The following is a 17,204-nucleotide window of genomic DNA, read 5'->3' as shown; positions in this document are numbered from 1 at the left end:
TGCAACTTTCCACGGATTTAACTGCAACAAAAACTTGCTCTAATTATTACTATAACTATACCTACTAAGTACTAACATTCATTTCATAGCACAATTTTTCATGAACTGTATTCTACACTATGCGTCCTTGTAAAAATTTGTTCTCCAGCTTCTTGAATTCTTTGCTAAGACAAATAAATTCTTGTGTTCTATTGCTGTTGGAATCTCTGTCCAAACAGTGATTCGATAATCGGTTACTCTGTTTCGATTCCAAGTTGTCTGTGACGTCTGGTTGCTAATCATTCCATGAATAAATGTGAATTTTCTCATTTACAACATTAGGTTTTGAAATTTATATTGGTACTGAGAAGTTGAAAGCTGGGAGCAAATTGAAGCATGCTCTGTAACTTCCAAATAGTGACATTTTTTCTATCAAGCATAATTTTAAAGTCGTCAGTCGTCGCTGGGAAAAAAGATCTTGGATTATACTGTGGAGGTATAGTTGATCTATTCATGTGATCTGTGGTCCTCGCATTGTATTGCCTGGTCATATCGTAAACTACTACCTACGTTTACAGCATGTAAAGCGATCATCGATGAGGTAGAGCATGAGATTAGTAAAGTGGACCCAAGGAAGAAAATAGATGTTGGCAGTTTCCGAGTCGATCCAAATGGAAAAACAAAATCTGTAAAGGTGATGCTATCTATATATTCCTTGGTTTCTATTGTTGATGTAGGAAGGTAGCCATGAAAACTACTTTATCAGAGAGCACCTTTGGTCTCTTCTGATAGACCAGTGGTTCCCAACGTGGGCGATAGCGGTGATCAGTGAACTCGGCCCATGGCGAATTCGGCCTTCTGTGAACTCGGCCCATGGTGAACTCGGCATTCGGCGAATTCGGCCCATGGTAACTTTGTTAATAAAAATTATTATAAACGTTGGGAACTGTATTAATTATTGAATGTTTAATTTAAATAAATGTTGAATGGGTAGGGGTGGACATGTCATATGAATTTTATTCCCGCTGGGGGGCGGTATCGAATGTCGGACGTTTGAAATGTTATATTCGGCATATGGAGCTATGTAACTGAGTGTGTATATAGTGTTGATGAAGACCAGTGGTTCCCAACGTGGGCGATATTGCCCCCCAGGGGGCGATTTGGTGGCCTAGGGGGGCGAAAATGACGAAGGGGGCAATAGGGGGGCGAAAATGGACAAAGGGGGTGAAAATAGCGAAGGGGGCGATAACGGATATATTGGAGTCAAGTCGGAGAAATGACCTTTTTTTTAGTCAACCCATGAAAATTTAGTGTAAAATTCGACAACGAGCCGGGAAGTTGACCTTCTTTTTTTTAGTCAACCCGCCGATGATTACAGATTGTATGCCGATTTTTCGGTTCACAAAATCTGGGGGGCGATGATCGGAGTTGAGCTTGAAAAGGGAGCGATGAGTCGAAAAAGGTTGGGAACCACTGGTCAAGACGGAAAAACCTCCTCGCACATGGTGAATTCGGTGTATCCCAAGATTAGGGTGGAGGGGCTTGGGATTGGGGATATTAGGGTTGGAAGTGGGTTAGGGTTAGAGGGGGACTATTAAGGGTTGGGGATGGGGATATTAGGGTTGGAGGGGCTTAGGGTTGGCGAGCGGGATATTAGGGTTGGGGAAGAGGGGTATTAGGGTTGGAGTGGCATGCGGATATTAGGGTAGGGGTTAGGGTATCCAAAGATTAGGGTTGGAGGTGTGGGACATTCGGGTTGGGGGAGGGTTAGGATTAAAGGGGGATATTAGGGTTGGAGGTGGGGGATATTAGCGTTGAGAGGGGGGGATATTCGGGTCGGAGATGGATTAGGGTTGAGGTTGTGGTAATATCCCCAACCCTAATCTTGGGATACACCGATTTCACCATGTGCACCATGTTCACCACTTTTTCCGTTAAGAGTTTGATCCTTGAGGTTCTGCACTCTTCATCAACATTACACCACAGCTCTATATGCCTGATATAACATTACATACGTCTGACATACGATGCCATGCCACCCCCAGTGGGAATAAAATCCATACGACATGTCCACCATCACCAATTCACTATCGTCTCCAATAATTTATACAATTCCCAACGCTTATATTAATTATTATTAGCAAGGTCACTATGGGCCGAGTTCACCGAAGGCCGAGTTCACCATGGGCCGAATTCGTCATGGGCCGAGTTCACAGCGCCCCTCGGGCGATTTGGCAGTCTAGGTGGGCGAAAATATCTCCGGCGAGTGATGGCGCGTTAATTCCTTAAGGGGGCGAAAATAACGAAAGGGGTGATAGGGAGACGATGGCGCGTTAAAACGACTATGCCGTAGTCAAGTCGGAGTAATTTTTTAGTCAACTCACGAAAATTTCGAGGTTGAGCCGAAAAGTTGACCTTTTTTATAGTCAACTCACCGGTGATTAGAGTTTGTATGCCCATTTTTCGGTTCCCAATATTTGGGGGGCGATGATCGCTGTGGAGCTTGAAAAGGGGGCGATGAGTCGAAAAAGGTTGGGAACCACTGTGATAGACCATACTATGCTGTGAAACAAATCACTACAAGATCTGCCTCCAGTCTGTCTGTCCGTGATATATACTGATGTTCTATTTTCGAACCGTGCACCTGTGTTGCTGCTAAGTCGTGTCCAACTTTTTGCTTCCGTCTTGACGTAAATAGCCTATTAAAGTGACTAGGCTAATACTTCGATAAAAATTTTGCTTCAATGTGTTATACCATATGTATTTATATGGAATTAAGTCGTTCAATTGACATCCACCCCATCATTACCCATGTAATAATCCAAGGTTGCGTATTCGCGGTCTGAAGTTTTCCTATCCGAACAATTAGAAGAAGTCTGCTCAAAAATGAACACATACGCAGAGTCCAAGTCGGATGACGGAAAACGAAAATATGTTAGAACGAGCTCCAGGGACGGGGAGACAATTTCTCTAGAAAATGTATCAATGAGCAAGGATATTTCAAAACAATTGAAATTTGCCGTAAGAAACCGTAGATTGTGTTGGATGTAGTGAATGCATGCTGTGTTGCTGTTCTGTTCATTATGCACTATTTAAAGAGCTTCATAATGCACGTGGTTCAAAGTTTCATTTCTAGCCCAGAACTTGCTTCTTAGTGCGCCTGTGCGTGTCACATTGGATTTGAAATCTACAAATTCGAAATACTGAACCATCCCTGAAATCCTATAAACTAAATCAATTGTGCTAATTGTGAACTTGATTTTGTCATAGCTGGTCCAGTGATCTGTTCCAACTTTTAATGAATTGCACACTGAGTGGTTGCATAATTGCCAACTTTCACAGTAATAATCGTTGTGAGAATTCAATATATATATGATACAGCCTAATCTAACTCGTAATTGAATCATCTCCAACTAGAGATCAGGCAGATCCTAACGAGCATTTTGAATGGCACATAATTAACAATAATACCGTTTCTTGCATGTCCTGTTTACTCCCCACGACATATGACCACAATGCTGCCACGCCCAGTCTGCTACTTCTCGGTGATAATTCCTTCGACGTAACGACGAGTAGGTTTCTTTTGCACGATCCGCGGGTCACATAACGGATTTACTGGAGAGTATTTGCGGGGGCATTTCAAGTGATTATGTGAAAAATGTAGAAAGCGATTCTGGGAAAATCAGGTGAATTCCAAGGTGTTAAAATGTGTGAGGCACATTCTGTAATGTCTGTTCCCGTACAGTCTAAAAAGGATGGTAACTCACGATGGCAAAATGGCGGGTGATGTTGATTTCCAAGCTCTAATGGCAAGGGCGCAATCGTCTGGTGACCGGCCTCCAGACACTGATTCCAAGGATATCAGGTTTATCGTAAGTGGAAAAACCGAAGACGCTGCATTACCCACTGCAATGCCTCTTTTATTTGTAAAAATTCTTAGAGGTCCTGTTTAGTGTCAGGAAATGTCATCATGGTCCAGTGTCATCAAATCTGATCTTGTAAATTAGTTTGCAAACACAGCATGGGTTACAGTTTACTGTTGCTGGATACCATTTTTTACTTCGTTAACTGCATGAAATCACATTCGATCACTGTATCTGCACGTAATGCATGCCGTTTTGTTTCTCATCATGATATCAACCCAAGTTTTGGAACTAAAACGCTATTTCCAGTGTACCTGAACGTTCACCAGCAGTATCTTGCATATTTTCTAGTGTGAAAGCATCATTGAGGAACACGAGGACGATTTCATCAAGTATATCTCCGGGAATGACAAAGACGTTGCTTACAAAATATGCACTGAAGCAGGAGGTATTTGTTGCATGAACTGCTGTAGGTGTTGTCAGTTATGACTAGAGCCTGATTTATTTTGGATTTTTAGGCCGATACCAATTAAACCGATATTCAAATGAGGTGCAATCCACTCAAAAGGCGCATTTGCAAAACTACAGAGCACTCATTTCAACGGCTTTACAGCCATTAGTTTTCTGACTTCCTACCGCCATGTTGTGACGTCACGAAAATTGCCGATATTTTTTCACCTCCAATGGCCGGAACCGATAATTCTTTCAAAAGTGTGAAATCAACTCTATATTATCTGCGAACCGTTTTTGGTTTCCAGAATACTGCACAGAGGAAGAAGACAGCAGCGACGGGCAGTCCGAGAAAGAGGAGTTGTAACGCTTTACAGATGAATCAAGTGCCGAACCATCAACCATGCAACCACGCCACCATTTTAGTACTCCGTCCGCACTGTTATATTTTGTGGTTGAGATTCAAAATTATATTACCTGGTGAACTGTTCTCCGTGTCTGTCACAGTCATGTGTAGTACATTTGGACAACTCATCTTTGGTGAGACGGGCATCTTGGAACTATATTTTTCCAAATCAAGCTACTTCCTATTATAAAACTGGGAAATCAATGAGGTGATTACAAGTGGAGAGGCATTTTCAATACCACTGTGGTGCCTTTAGAAATGGAGAGTGTTGCATCCGACAACATCCTAGAAATGGAGAGTGTTGCATCCAACAACATCCTAGATCACAGGATGGATAAATGGAAATAAAATTCACTGGGTAATCGCAAATAATCAGGCTTAATTAGCTACTGTCAAATACCACTGATATTCTGCGGATTACCGGAAACTATGGATCAACTTCAATATGCGGTTTTTAGCCTCAAAATTGTTGCTGGTAACGCTGCGAAGAATGATTGCATTTGAGCGAGTTATACACAGCAGTCACCTCCCAGAGCCAAAAGGTGCCAGATAAAGACAGCATTGTGCAGATCAATCACTCTGTATTAGGTAATAATGGGAAAAACTTGTGTAATAGTGTGTCCAGGACATGATTGGAACTTGTGTAATAGTGTGTCCAGGACATGATTGGAAACGTCTAAAAAGAAAGCCAACTCTATAAAAATATATAGGCTCAGCATAGAACGAATCAAACACAAAATAGGTTCATTCAATGCATCGATTTCATATCGCCCAGCTATATAGGCTCACCAATCACTGTCGTGCAATCATGGTTATACAAATACATTATGTCGTCCAAAATCATTTGATCAAATGCAATTTTCCTAATAAGTGAAAGGCGTATATAAAACCTCTATTGCTTAGGTTCACAAGACTCCTCAGTGCTTAGATATTTGTACACGGAAGAAAAATCCTTTTCCGCGTATCCTTTTTGGCACATGGTCCTGTAAATCTGATGAGCTAATGACCCGAGCGGGGTTGGTGATAGCGTCTCCGTCGATGCAACTTGCGCCAGACCCAGGTCCTGTAAAATTATCAGGTGACGGGGCCACTGATTAACAACTATAACTCTTGAAATATTAACAAAGCAATATATTGGCTGAGAGGTCAAGTCTGGATATACGTCAAATTGGTATAATCTCTGCCGTGAGACTCAACCAAATTGAAATGATTGAAATAATATTACAATTTCACAAGGTTGGGAAACATTACTCGAGTACTCTAAACCAAATTGAATGCGGGTTTGAATGATGTATTGCTTGAAATATTCTTTCAGCCGGATACTTTGACACAAGAAAATTAATTAATCAGAAATTTGATCAAGCACCGGAAAAATTAGTCTAAAATGTGTCAAGTGGAAGTAGTATACAATGAATCATGGAAAAATTTTTGACACTCGACATACAGATGGCAGCGATGGGACGACTCGAGTCAACTTTTTCAAACGTTTTGACTAGAGTCACATTGCAAAAATGATTTGACTTGACACGGCGTCTCAAAAATTGTGGATTGACTGGCGACTGAGAGCAAAATTTTCTAGTCAATTTCAAGTCGCAAATGAATAATAATCGGGGTCAACTGAGAACGACACACTGATACGATCTGTGCGAGTAAGCAGTCATTCAACAGTGCACAGCCTACATCGCTAAGAAATTGACCACAAATGTGTCGATTAGAACGTAGACTAATAGTTTTCTGTCTATAGCAGTGTCTTTCTGCTCAGTGCTAATCTTACCGAAACTCACGACTGATAAATCAGTTTATACATTTATATTACTCCTCAACAATTGGTACAGGCTTAAAATGTATCGAATGGATAAGTAGGAGGATTTATCTACTGCATCAATTAATTTGTTTCAACTTTCCGAGGTTTCATGGTGCATCATCTATCTGGTGGACAGTTACCGACGCGGCCTAGTAGTTTTACGTATATCGAAACACCCTGTTGAAGATGTGATTACCTAGATCTTTGATCCTATCACTGACAGATGAGTATGACTTAGAGGTTAGTCGGCACCGTTACCAAGTTACGACAACAAATTAATTACACAGTAGAAATATCATAGAATTTGGAATATAATCACAGCTGCTCAGCATGCCCATCAACGTTTCGTATACAACTACGCAATACCTTTGCCATGAGGGCCGTTCCGAATCCTCCATTGTAGTCATTACTGCTCGGTACGCCGTCAAACACTCCGGGAACTGGGTTATAGGTATCCGAAGACCAGCAACGACCTGTAGATATGTTCAAGATTCCGGACAAGGTCTTTGCGTCCAGTCCCAACCTGCAGAACAGTCGACGGTTGGGACGACACAAGCTAAATTTGCTGTCAGACAAATAAATGAAACTGAATTTGGAAAACAGATCGCCCCGCAAAATTACCGCCGCTCGCCTTATGGCACGGTTACGCAAAAGAAATGAGTTTTGCGCTTACCTAACCTAACCTAACCTTACCACGGGCTCAGAGGTGGTCGATGTAGTAAGCATTGGTCAGCCTACGCCATTAGAATCGCGGATTCGTTTATTTCTACTTGATTAGGAGTAGAATAAAGATTTCTACGACATACCATTACTTCTGAAGAAAGTAGAACATGAAGGTGCGAACAGTGCTCAAGCAAGTAATTTCAGAAAGTAGATTTGGTCGAGGCGTTGCATGCATACATAGTAGGGCTGTTCAAAAATAACCTTTTTTCTTGAATCTTGCTGATTACTTGATTAAATCGTTAGGTTGCCTTAAAAAACGACGCACACCAAATTTGAATTCATTCCAACCAATATTCGCGGATTTCGTAGAGTTAGAAAATTTTGAATTTCCCTAAAAATGACCAAAACAAAATCTCAAATTTTCCTTCCAACCCCATGAAATTGTTGCGCTGTCTTCAAAAACGATGGATAACAAATTTGACTCAATTCCAAGCTGCAGAAGCGGAGTTATTCAAGTTTTTTGATGATAATTCTGGGATGATCCACCAATCACGGATAATCCCAGAATTATCAAAGAAAAACTGAAATAACTCCACTTCTACGGCTTCGAATTAAGTCAAATTTGTTTTGCATCGTTTTTGAAGACAGCGCAACAATTTCATGGGGTTGGCAGAAAAATTTGAAAAAATATTTTTTTTGCATTTTTAGGCAAATTCAAAATTTTCAAACTCTACGAAATCCGCGAATATTGGTTGGAATGAATTCAAATTTGGTGTGCGTCGTTTTTTAAGGCAACCTAACGATTTAATCAAGTAATCAGCAAGATTCAAGAAAAAAGGTTATTTTTGAACAGCCCTAATACATAGACCACATTTTGCAGTGGCTACTTCCGGAATTTTGTCACAGCCAGGGTTGTAACCAAGTCACAAGACAATCTCACTTTTTAGTTTTGACTCGCGTTAAGTCGAGTCATTTTCAATTCCCCACCGAGTCCAAGTCAGCGACCAGAGGGTCGAGTCCGAGTCATGGTATTATGACTCAAGTCCTAGTCCAAGTCATCGCGTTGACTGCTCAGTTTCGAGTTGAAGTCTTGTTAAAACCACTTTATATAACTCTGTTTGGTGATATAGAATGGTTCGCATTTAAAATATACTAATTTTCCTCACTTTTAACAGATTCTGGTCACATTTTCCAAGTACCAGTACCAATAGGCGAAATACCAACAGTGTGGTTACTTAACTATTCTTCGAAATTACAATGAAATGTCGGTCTTGGTCGTCTGAGACTCAAGTCATATGACTTGGTCCGAGTCATGTGCAATGAGTCGAGTCGTTTCCGTATTTTGAGAAAATGACACGAGTCATCAGAAAATGGCGACTCAAGTCATTACAACCCTGGTCACAGCAATACCGCTAAATGACGTATGACAATATAAAAAAAGTGCGATTTTCACAGATTTCTTCAAACCCCGCTGCACAGGAGATACGTCACCAGTTATTATGTCACTCCTAATTGTGCTGAAAACAAATCCCAATACTACTTTCTACAAATCCAAGTGTAAAGAGAAAGTATTTAAAAATCATAACCACTCAAGTAGCACAAGTAGGCAAAACCTACTTGAGTGCCCTGAAAAAGTAGAAGTACTATGCTACACCTGCGCAAAAACGGTATTACCTTTGCCCCAAATTCAGCGCCTCGGAAACTCCGATCATCGACACCGCCAGTAACATGTTGTTGCAAATTTTCGCAGTCTGCCCTGTCCCCACGTTTCCGCACCTGATCACGTTCTGATACAAAACTTGCATCTGTCGAATTTGCATTCTTCATAATCCGTGACATTACAAACCTTTCCCATGAAGGATAACAAATCCTTGGCGGCGTCATATTCAGCTTCGTCGCCACCGACCATGAATGTTAAGGTGCCGGCTTTGGCAGCGACCACGCCTACGATACAAAGTATTCAGCTGGTGCCGTACGTAAAACAGATTGCCTCAGATAGAAACCTCCAGAGACGGGCGCGTCCATAAATACAGCCGCCTTGTCCGAGGCCTTTTTGGAAATATCGATAGCCGTCGTGGGATCGATGGTTGAACTGTCGATCAACAGAGCTCCTCCTCGGACAGAGCTTGGTGAGGCAAAACAAAACCGTTCGAATCCTAGCATGTGTGATAGGCGTGTATGCAAATTTATGACATGCAGCTTACGATAATATCCCGTTCGGTCCTTCGTATACATCTTGAACGTGTCGGCTTGCTGGCAGCATTGTGACCACCCTGTCTGCTTGCGCGGCCACTTCGGCAGGGCTACTCGCAACCTGAATGCAATATGAAAAACGGCAAGGCTCAAATGGAGAAATTAGAAAAATCAGGAACGACGGAAAACATTACCAATGCCCCTTTCTTTTCCAATGCCGCGACAGATTCCGGAACTACATCGTATACGACGACCCGGTGTCCCTTTGTTACAAGATTTTCCGCCATCGAGGCTCCCATGTTTCCGAGGCCAATGAAGCCGACGGGCGATTGCGAAGACTGTGATGCGAGTGGGAAGTGTTAGTGATGGGACGTTGTAGAAGCAAAGAACGTCGGATTTACTTGCCTTTAGAGTCGCATGTCCTAAATACAAGAAAATGTGATCACGAAAGGATTAGGTCGGAAGGTTACAATTTCCATCGTAGAGATGGGTAAATCTACTATAGTAGCCTACATGCGCAATACAAATTATGCTAATTGTGTAGGTGGCGGCCACACCTCAAAATTAAAAAAAAAGCCAATGACGCGTTGATTCTGTAACTGTAATTTTTTCCAGGTCAGGCCAATGAGAACGCGCAAAATCGCCACATTTCCGAAAAATCGCCGCACAGAGTTCAGCATTGCACTACTGTCGCAGTGTATCGAATCGATTAGTTTATAACAATGAGTTGGTCGATGTTGACTATTGTTCAGGGCTGTGATACTGGCATACCAAATATATTGCGCTAAAAGTAATGAGATTCCAATCTGGAATGTCTCAAGTGGGGAATTCACGGATATCAGTTTTACTGATATACAGTCTCTGGTCTGACCCGCCCAGGCATTGCACCCACGATCAAGAAGCCGGACACATCACCATTTTACGCTATCTTGTCTTTATGTCTTGTGTATATCAATGTACATTGTGTGTCTAGAGCGGATGAAAATAATAGAACTACTGATTCAGTGATTCATAGGCTATAATAGCTAAATCTAAAACAGTGACACTCACACATGCAGCACTCAGCATAAACCATAAACAGAAAAATCAGATTTGCAATCAATAATATGTCTCCAGCCATAACCTCCGGCAGCAGGGCCCACTCCGTATATACGACTATACGGTACCACCTTATCTCTGACTTGACAACTATGATATATTGATATCCAGCTTTCAAATAGGTAAACCCGAGTAAAACTTTAGGTTGCATAAATGTATACCGTATCATATATACTTACGCGAGAAATTTCTCAACGAAATCCCCGAAGTGATTCGGACTACTCTCAATCCCAACATGTTTTCGACGACCCGGCGGAAGGTAAGGTACACTATACAACCGCACAATATTGCCTATTCCTATTCTCGATATGCTGCAGCTTGCTTGCGACTAATGAATTGTCCTTCATTCAAGTATATCTCTGTCTATTATTTAATTATAATCGTTTAATGTTTATGTTATAGGCTCGACGAATGTGACGACGGCAACGGCGGGGCTGCGTAAATGACGCGGACGAAGCCACCGACGCAAACAACGGACGTATGTTTATCAGTGTAGAAAACTGCAAGGCAGAGCCCGACGAAGTACTAAATAGCTTTTTATTTTGTTGATTGCAGCAATGATGTATATATCATTGATTGTACTGCGGAAAATTGAACAGGCCACAGGCTATTGTACCATATTGTACCACCACATATATTTCATATATATTGTATTTCTCGAGCACCATGTTCATTTATTTGAGGCATTCATGGTGTCTGTCGACTACTATGGTCCTTTACACCAGGCCAATTTCTTCATTTTTTATTTCGTAATGCCGACTTGTTGCACAGCCCACTTCTAGGCCTTTATAAAACACCGCTGACACGGATGATATGGCGAGGAGGAACCTAGATAAACCTCCAACACTTAGATAGGAATTCTGGAGTCGACCTCGGTCGGTCTCGATCCCGCAACCCATTGGTGTTGCAGCTGTGGATTATACCACTACGCTATCTCGCCACTCGAGCACCATTTATAATTTGCATACAACAGTTTATCATTGACGCTTTTGTCAATGTGAATCACTATACCTTTTGGTTTGGCAGTGTTGGGATGACTCGAATCACCTCTTTCAGAAATTTTTTTGACCTGACTCGAGTCACCTTTGACTTGACTTAGGGTTACCATGCACCCTCTCTTACGAATCTCCAAATATGGTAGCCCTACTCGACCTTGGTCGGCGTTTCTAAAATGTGGATTGATTACATTCATAATGATATGCGAAATGAGGGTGACACGACATCCGCGCGAATCGCGAAAATTTTCGCAGTTATTCGATGAATTTGGTCAAATGTCTTGGGCACCCCAGGGCAATCAACCGAACTTCTGGGTGCACGTCGCTTGGACGACCTATTTCAGTTCGCACCCCACTTTTTATCCAAATTTCGTTGCGCGACCCCGACTTCGCGATTAACGCTTTTAACTACAGCTCGTGGGGTCCAGTTTTTATGTTGTCAGTGTGTTATAGTTATCAGGTCGCGGCTAGCTCGAACATTTTCCGGAATTCATGATTGAATTCGGTCGATGATATTGTAGGGTTGCCATACGTCCGGAATTTCCCGGACATGTCCGGAATTTCACTGTTCAAACTAGCGTCCGGGAGGAATTTCTAAAATATGCCAAATGTCCGGAATTTTGACGTGGGCTCATAATTTTTTTCGTAAATCAGCATAAAAACAATATTTTCTGGGAATATTTATGCAGAAGTATGATATTTTTCTTCGCGCTGCGCGCGATTTACTATCACAACTATTGATTTTAATATGGAGACTATACAACTCTCGCAAAAAACTGCCATAAAATATAAATAAAAACGAACTTCCTTTACTGGAATAAGCCTATTTGTAATCACAATTTTAGGAGAACGGTATATTCCTAGAGATCGTTAAGGCCGTTCAAATGCTTTATTCAAAGATAGTGGTTCCAAAGTTGAACGTAATCACCTTCCAAAATAGCCCGTGAGTAAGTCTGGGCAAAGGTGCTGACTTCTTTTAGGAATCAGCTCGTAAAATTTTGATCTGGGCCACGGAACATTTGCAAATTGGAGATGAAGTCGCGACCATAAAAGCATAGTGTCCTATATGGTGTCGACACAAGCAAATCTCACGCCTTAATGAAATTGTATTACGTCACAATTTCCATTTGGCTACAGGCAATTTGACGGTCATTTTTGACCGGCTTGCCGACCATTAGATTTGGTAAAACTGGTATCAATCGAAAGCTGACTCCGCACTGATGACGAAAATATAAATTTTATTCCGCTCGTGGCCCTGGAACTCCCACAATCAGCCTTGAATTATTCATTGTTATGGAGATTGGCATTGAGACGCAACAATGCTGTCTGGCGAAACGAGAGATTGGCATTGGGACGCAACAATGCCAATCTCCATAACAATGAAAAATTCGAGGCTGATTGTGGGAGTTCCAGGGCCACGAGCGGAATAAAATTTATATTTTCGTCATCAGTGCAAAATCAGCTTTCGATTGATACCCGTTTTACCAAATTTAATGCTCGGCAAGCTGGTCAAAAATGACCGTCAAATTGCCTGTAGCCAAATGGAAATTGTGACGTGATACAATTTCACTGAGCCGTGAGATTTGCTTGTGTCGACACCATATAGGACACTATACTTCGTTTCCATGCTCGGCCGATGGGCCCATTTTCGAGAGACTCGGCCGACGAACGAGAGAATTTTGTTGCGCATTTACAGTGATGCACACCCACGTCGGCCGACTCGTCGGCCATCTAGTAAATCCTTCGGCTTAGCCCTTCGGCCATGCTTGCGCTGTGTCTTCGATTAGCTAATTGGTATTCGCTACTTACAATACACATTTCGTATCAAATTAACCATGGCTGCACTCCGGACGGATCTTGGACGCCTTGAGAAACCAAAAATTTTGATCGCAACGGAATTTATTAGTACCGGTACTGCTACGAATTACCCGTAGGCTACCGAAATCTTCGCGATCTGATCACATACGCTGCTGCCACAATTCGAAGGTTTGCGTTCTATGGTGCATGGATACAATACAAACTATACCGCTTGACCACAAACTAGGTGAACTTATTCACATTCCCTGGTAAGCAAATCATCGACAGGACACTGGACGTTCATGTCTGAATCATGACGACGAAACAGTAGTACCGGTAGACTATAGATAGATAGATAGTCTTTTATTCGTCACATCAATAAATAAAGAAGTATACGAAACAAATATTGCAGTATAGACTGGGAGACGACGAGGGGCCGTTAGGCCTTCAGAGTCAGTCGCCACCCGTTTGGAGTGTTTGATGCGTGTAACATATATATTAAATCACACACATATACGTAGAGTCAACATTCAGTAAATATACGACTAACGACACGATATTAAGCTTTAATAAAAGTGTAATAAAGGATAACATTAGAACAAGCATTGCATAAAAGAAAAGAATCAACAGTACGTTTGGAGTAGATAATTTTTATATATTTTTTTAAACTGCCATGGTGGTATTGGTATCAGCTCTGCTACTGGAGAAGTTACTATTCTGTGCTCGAAATTATTGGACCACGATATCCCATATCTATATCCCCCACATACTAAGATATGCCACCAATTTTCATCTTTTATCCATCTTATTTTATCTTCTGTTAGTTTTAAGCAATTGGTTCATCGTGACCATTTTACATGTTGGATGCATTTAGTGTTCAAGGTCAAAGCGGGTTGTTTGATTGAATGACCGCTACAAGTCTTTTCGGCTCATTCCTACCGAGTCATTTATCGCAATCTTCTGATTATTATGAAACTGTTACTGAGTAAGTAAGCCAAAAACGTCATCGCGATCGCTTCGCCCACCTAGTTCGGCCAAGTCACGGTTGGGTTACGTCTGCTCATGGAAACACGGCCGACATGCACAACGCATGCGTCATGGCCTTTCGGCCGACCGTCGGCCGAGCATGGAAACGAAGTATATGATAAAAGGTTGGAATCACTGAGCTATATAAAAGGTTGGAATCCACTGGGTGTGAGGTGTTTATAAAGGTCCGTGGTGCACTATAAAGGCCGTATCGCATCTCTGTCGCCAAAGCATCTCGATAGTACAAGCGAAAAAGAATACCATGTCTCTCTTACTGGCATAAGGCTGATAAACAATCTTATAGGTAGAACATGAACATGACTTAACGATGTGCAATTACGCTCCCTGTATTTTCGAACTCATCATCCTCAACCAGCACTACCGCTAACTCTGATCATGACGGCGGAGAGTAGTAGGCTTATCTATATAGTAGTATATGGAGCGACCAATATTTTTGACAGAATTTATTCAAATAATTTAACGACCAGATGCATATAGAAACCAGATTCATATAGCAAGCACCCCCCGCCCAGAATGATTACCCCATAGTGTGGGCTCAAACCACTGTTTATTTGGGCGGGAGGGGACTGAAAACATGCGCTTTCGGTCCCGGTTACAGAACACACAGCCACATACTCCTGAACAGGACCGTGACCACCTCTGGTCTATGAGCAAAGTTTTCCTAGTGTGACGTCACAACTCATTTTGAAATCCGCTAGTGGGCGCTAAAGAGCGTCCGGATTTTGGGTCGTTGAAATATGGTAACCCTATGATATTGGTATAATTTTGTATCGAGTCAAATGTAGGCCTACCCGTTCGATGCGGCTGTGATCAGACTAGTTGACCCTCAAGGTCGTATCGATCATTCCTATCTAATACCGAATACTGTGCAAGTGCATGCATATTTTCTGTGCCAACATCACTGCCGTCTGTTGTTATGTATTTTGGTTGGATGAAAATAAAGACTCTCTCGCTCTCTCTTTCCCTCTCTCTCGCTCTATATATATATCCTCTCTCAGCACACAGGATCAGATTCACCGGTAGAGCTGCTGATGGAGGAGGTAGTGTCATTGAAAATTTCGGGCACCTTCGGGCATTACAAATTTCATATGTCTTAATGAGTCGTGACGTGGCAATAGCTGACACCGTAATGCTTATTTCTATAAATTATGCGTATTTTTCTCTACGGGGAGATGTAGCCTACCCATATTAAAATCAATACACCTATTGACGTTAAACCGTGTCATGCGCGAAGAATTTTTTTTAAAAGTTGAATAACTCTCCAAATAACTACCCCATAATTTATGTTGATTCATGAGATCATTTTGACACATCCCTTCGGTTCGGGGTGCGGAATGTAACATATGATTACAAACGAAGAAAGTTTATCTCGGCTCCTCCTTGTCATCCAATCTGCGCAAGCGGTGTCTTAACGAAGCCTGGAAGTGGGCCGTGCTCCCAGTCGGCAGATGCGGAATCACAATAAAGAAAATCGGCCTGGTGTAATCAGAGGTAGTCAAAGTAGTCACCGTCGCTACTCAAGTAGAAGTAGAAGTAACGGCGGAATTTCTACTCAAGTAGAAGTAGGAGTGGTGGTTCACAAGTAAGTAAGTAAGTAGGTATTCTACGCTTATTTTGCCTACAAAACTGAAAACTGTCAAGTAGAAGTAGAAGTAGTCTGAAATCATAACTACTTAAAAAGTAGTGTGAGTAGGAAAAATCTACTTCAAGTAATTCAAAAAGTAGAAGTATTTCGTTACTGACCACCTCTGGGTGTAATTGACCTTGTAGCTGAAGAACATTATAAATACCACAAACAACAACAAACGACAAAGCGCGTATCCGATCAGCAAGTTGTCTTTTACATCGAACACAAATTGGTTGTATCTTGCGTCGCGGCAACAGTTTGCTGATTGTAACGACTAATCAGTCTGGAGTGCTGTATTTGCCTATCAATGTTCGCAAAGCGCTTAGAGGAAATACTAAATTACAAGTCTCAGACATACACAATAACGCACTGTGTGCGATTTCACTCGTCTCCAATCATAATGACTTTGTCGAAAATCTGGCTCACGAATTATTGTGGGAACTGGGATGTGGCTTATTGAGACGCATATGGCGCATTATAATATAGGGGCGAACGTGTATTTGCTCGTCTAATCTTGGCTTGATGTATATTTTGGTGCCTCATAGTCCCGCAACCGCTGACAGCATACACCAATACAGTTAGATTCGATTTTGTACATCATGCGCATTTTTATTTAGGCCGATTATTAATTTTGATTAATCAAGAGGCGGGCAGCGGGAACTCAACAATTAAAATAACTACTGAAATGATATATCGCGCCAAGCGCGAATAAAAATTTCAAGTTGAATACAAATATACTCAAAAACACTAAACCTTATATTCATTTACGGGAAATTTCTAGTTTCGAATAAAATGTTCAGGGGAGCATAGCTCCTCCTCCCTACCTACCTCCTCCCTGGCTACGCCAGTGTTATCTAGAAGAACTCAAAGTAATGACACTGATCGTGAAAAGAGGAATACAGATACTATTCCTAAAAGCGGAAAATACGTTTCATGTCTTTTGTCCAGAAAGCTTCAACGGTGGCCAGCTAAAACTAGTCAAACGCTCAAAAAAGTTAGATGCCAGTTTTTTAGAATAGGTCACGCCACGTGTTGCTAGGTTACGATACAATAGATATGATTATGAAACAGTATAGTTTCAGACGTTTTCATGAGCCATATATACTGTGATACTGTGATATACTGTGAAACATGGGTGACAATGCGGTGTGAACGGAACCATACACGGAACCATGCACGCAACCCGCTACATAAATTATATTCACCAATACTTTCGAGAAAACATATTTGTCACTCCGTATCTACTTTGTGCGAATCGCGAAGAATTTTTTGGGTTCAATCT

At 41.7% G+C, this 17,204-nt stretch overlaps 2 protein-coding genes across 3 annotated transcripts; one reads left to right on the top strand and one right to left on the bottom strand.

The window, feature by feature from the left end:
- Window positions 1-143: 143 nt before the first annotated feature.
- On the top strand, window positions 144-4,782 carry LOC145433837 (protein canopy homolog 1-like). 2 transcript variants are annotated; one of them, XM_080311093.1, is made up of 6 exons: window positions 289-475; window positions 558-673; window positions 3,556-3,665; window positions 3,725-3,851; window positions 4,194-4,290; window positions 4,601-4,782. In XM_080311093.1, the coding sequence occupies exons 1-6, from the start codon at window positions 376-378 to the stop codon at window positions 4,657-4,659; spliced, it is 609 nt and encodes a 202-aa protein (XP_080167219.1). In that variant the 5' UTR covers window positions 289-375; the 3' UTR covers window positions 4,660-4,782. The 2 variants fall into 2 exon arrangements, with proteins under 2 accessions (XP_080167220.1, XP_080167219.1); XM_080311094.1 differs by lacking the exons at window positions 3,556-3,665; window positions 3,725-3,851 and adding an exon at window positions 2,806-3,000 and having other exon boundaries at window positions 144-475.
- A 477-nt stretch (window positions 4,783-5,259) lies between these two features.
- On the bottom strand, window positions 5,260-10,863 carry LOC145433835 (3-hydroxyisobutyrate dehydrogenase, mitochondrial-like). The gene is made up of 9 exons (XM_080311092.1): window positions 10,636-10,863; window positions 9,764-9,780; window positions 9,553-9,696; window positions 9,370-9,479; window positions 9,169-9,290; window positions 9,012-9,109; window positions 8,840-8,952; window positions 6,869-7,025; window positions 5,260-5,761 (listed from the first exon to the last, which is right to left on the bottom strand). Exons 1-9 carry the CDS (start codon window positions 10,691-10,693, stop codon window positions 5,591-5,593), a joined length of 990 nt encoding a protein of 329 aa, XP_080167218.1. The 5' UTR covers window positions 10,694-10,863; the 3' UTR covers window positions 5,260-5,590.
- Window positions 10,864-17,204: the final 6,341 nt, after the last annotated feature.

This window comes from Botryllus schlosseri, chromosome 2, assembly GCF_051294905.1.
Source record: "Botryllus schlosseri isolate E-star chromosome 2, Bs_hap1, whole genome shotgun sequence".
NCBI classification, from domain to species: Eukaryota; Metazoa; Chordata; class Ascidiacea; order Stolidobranchia; family Styelidae; genus Botryllus; species Botryllus schlosseri.
This window is presented reverse-complemented; position numbering and strand designations above follow the sequence as displayed.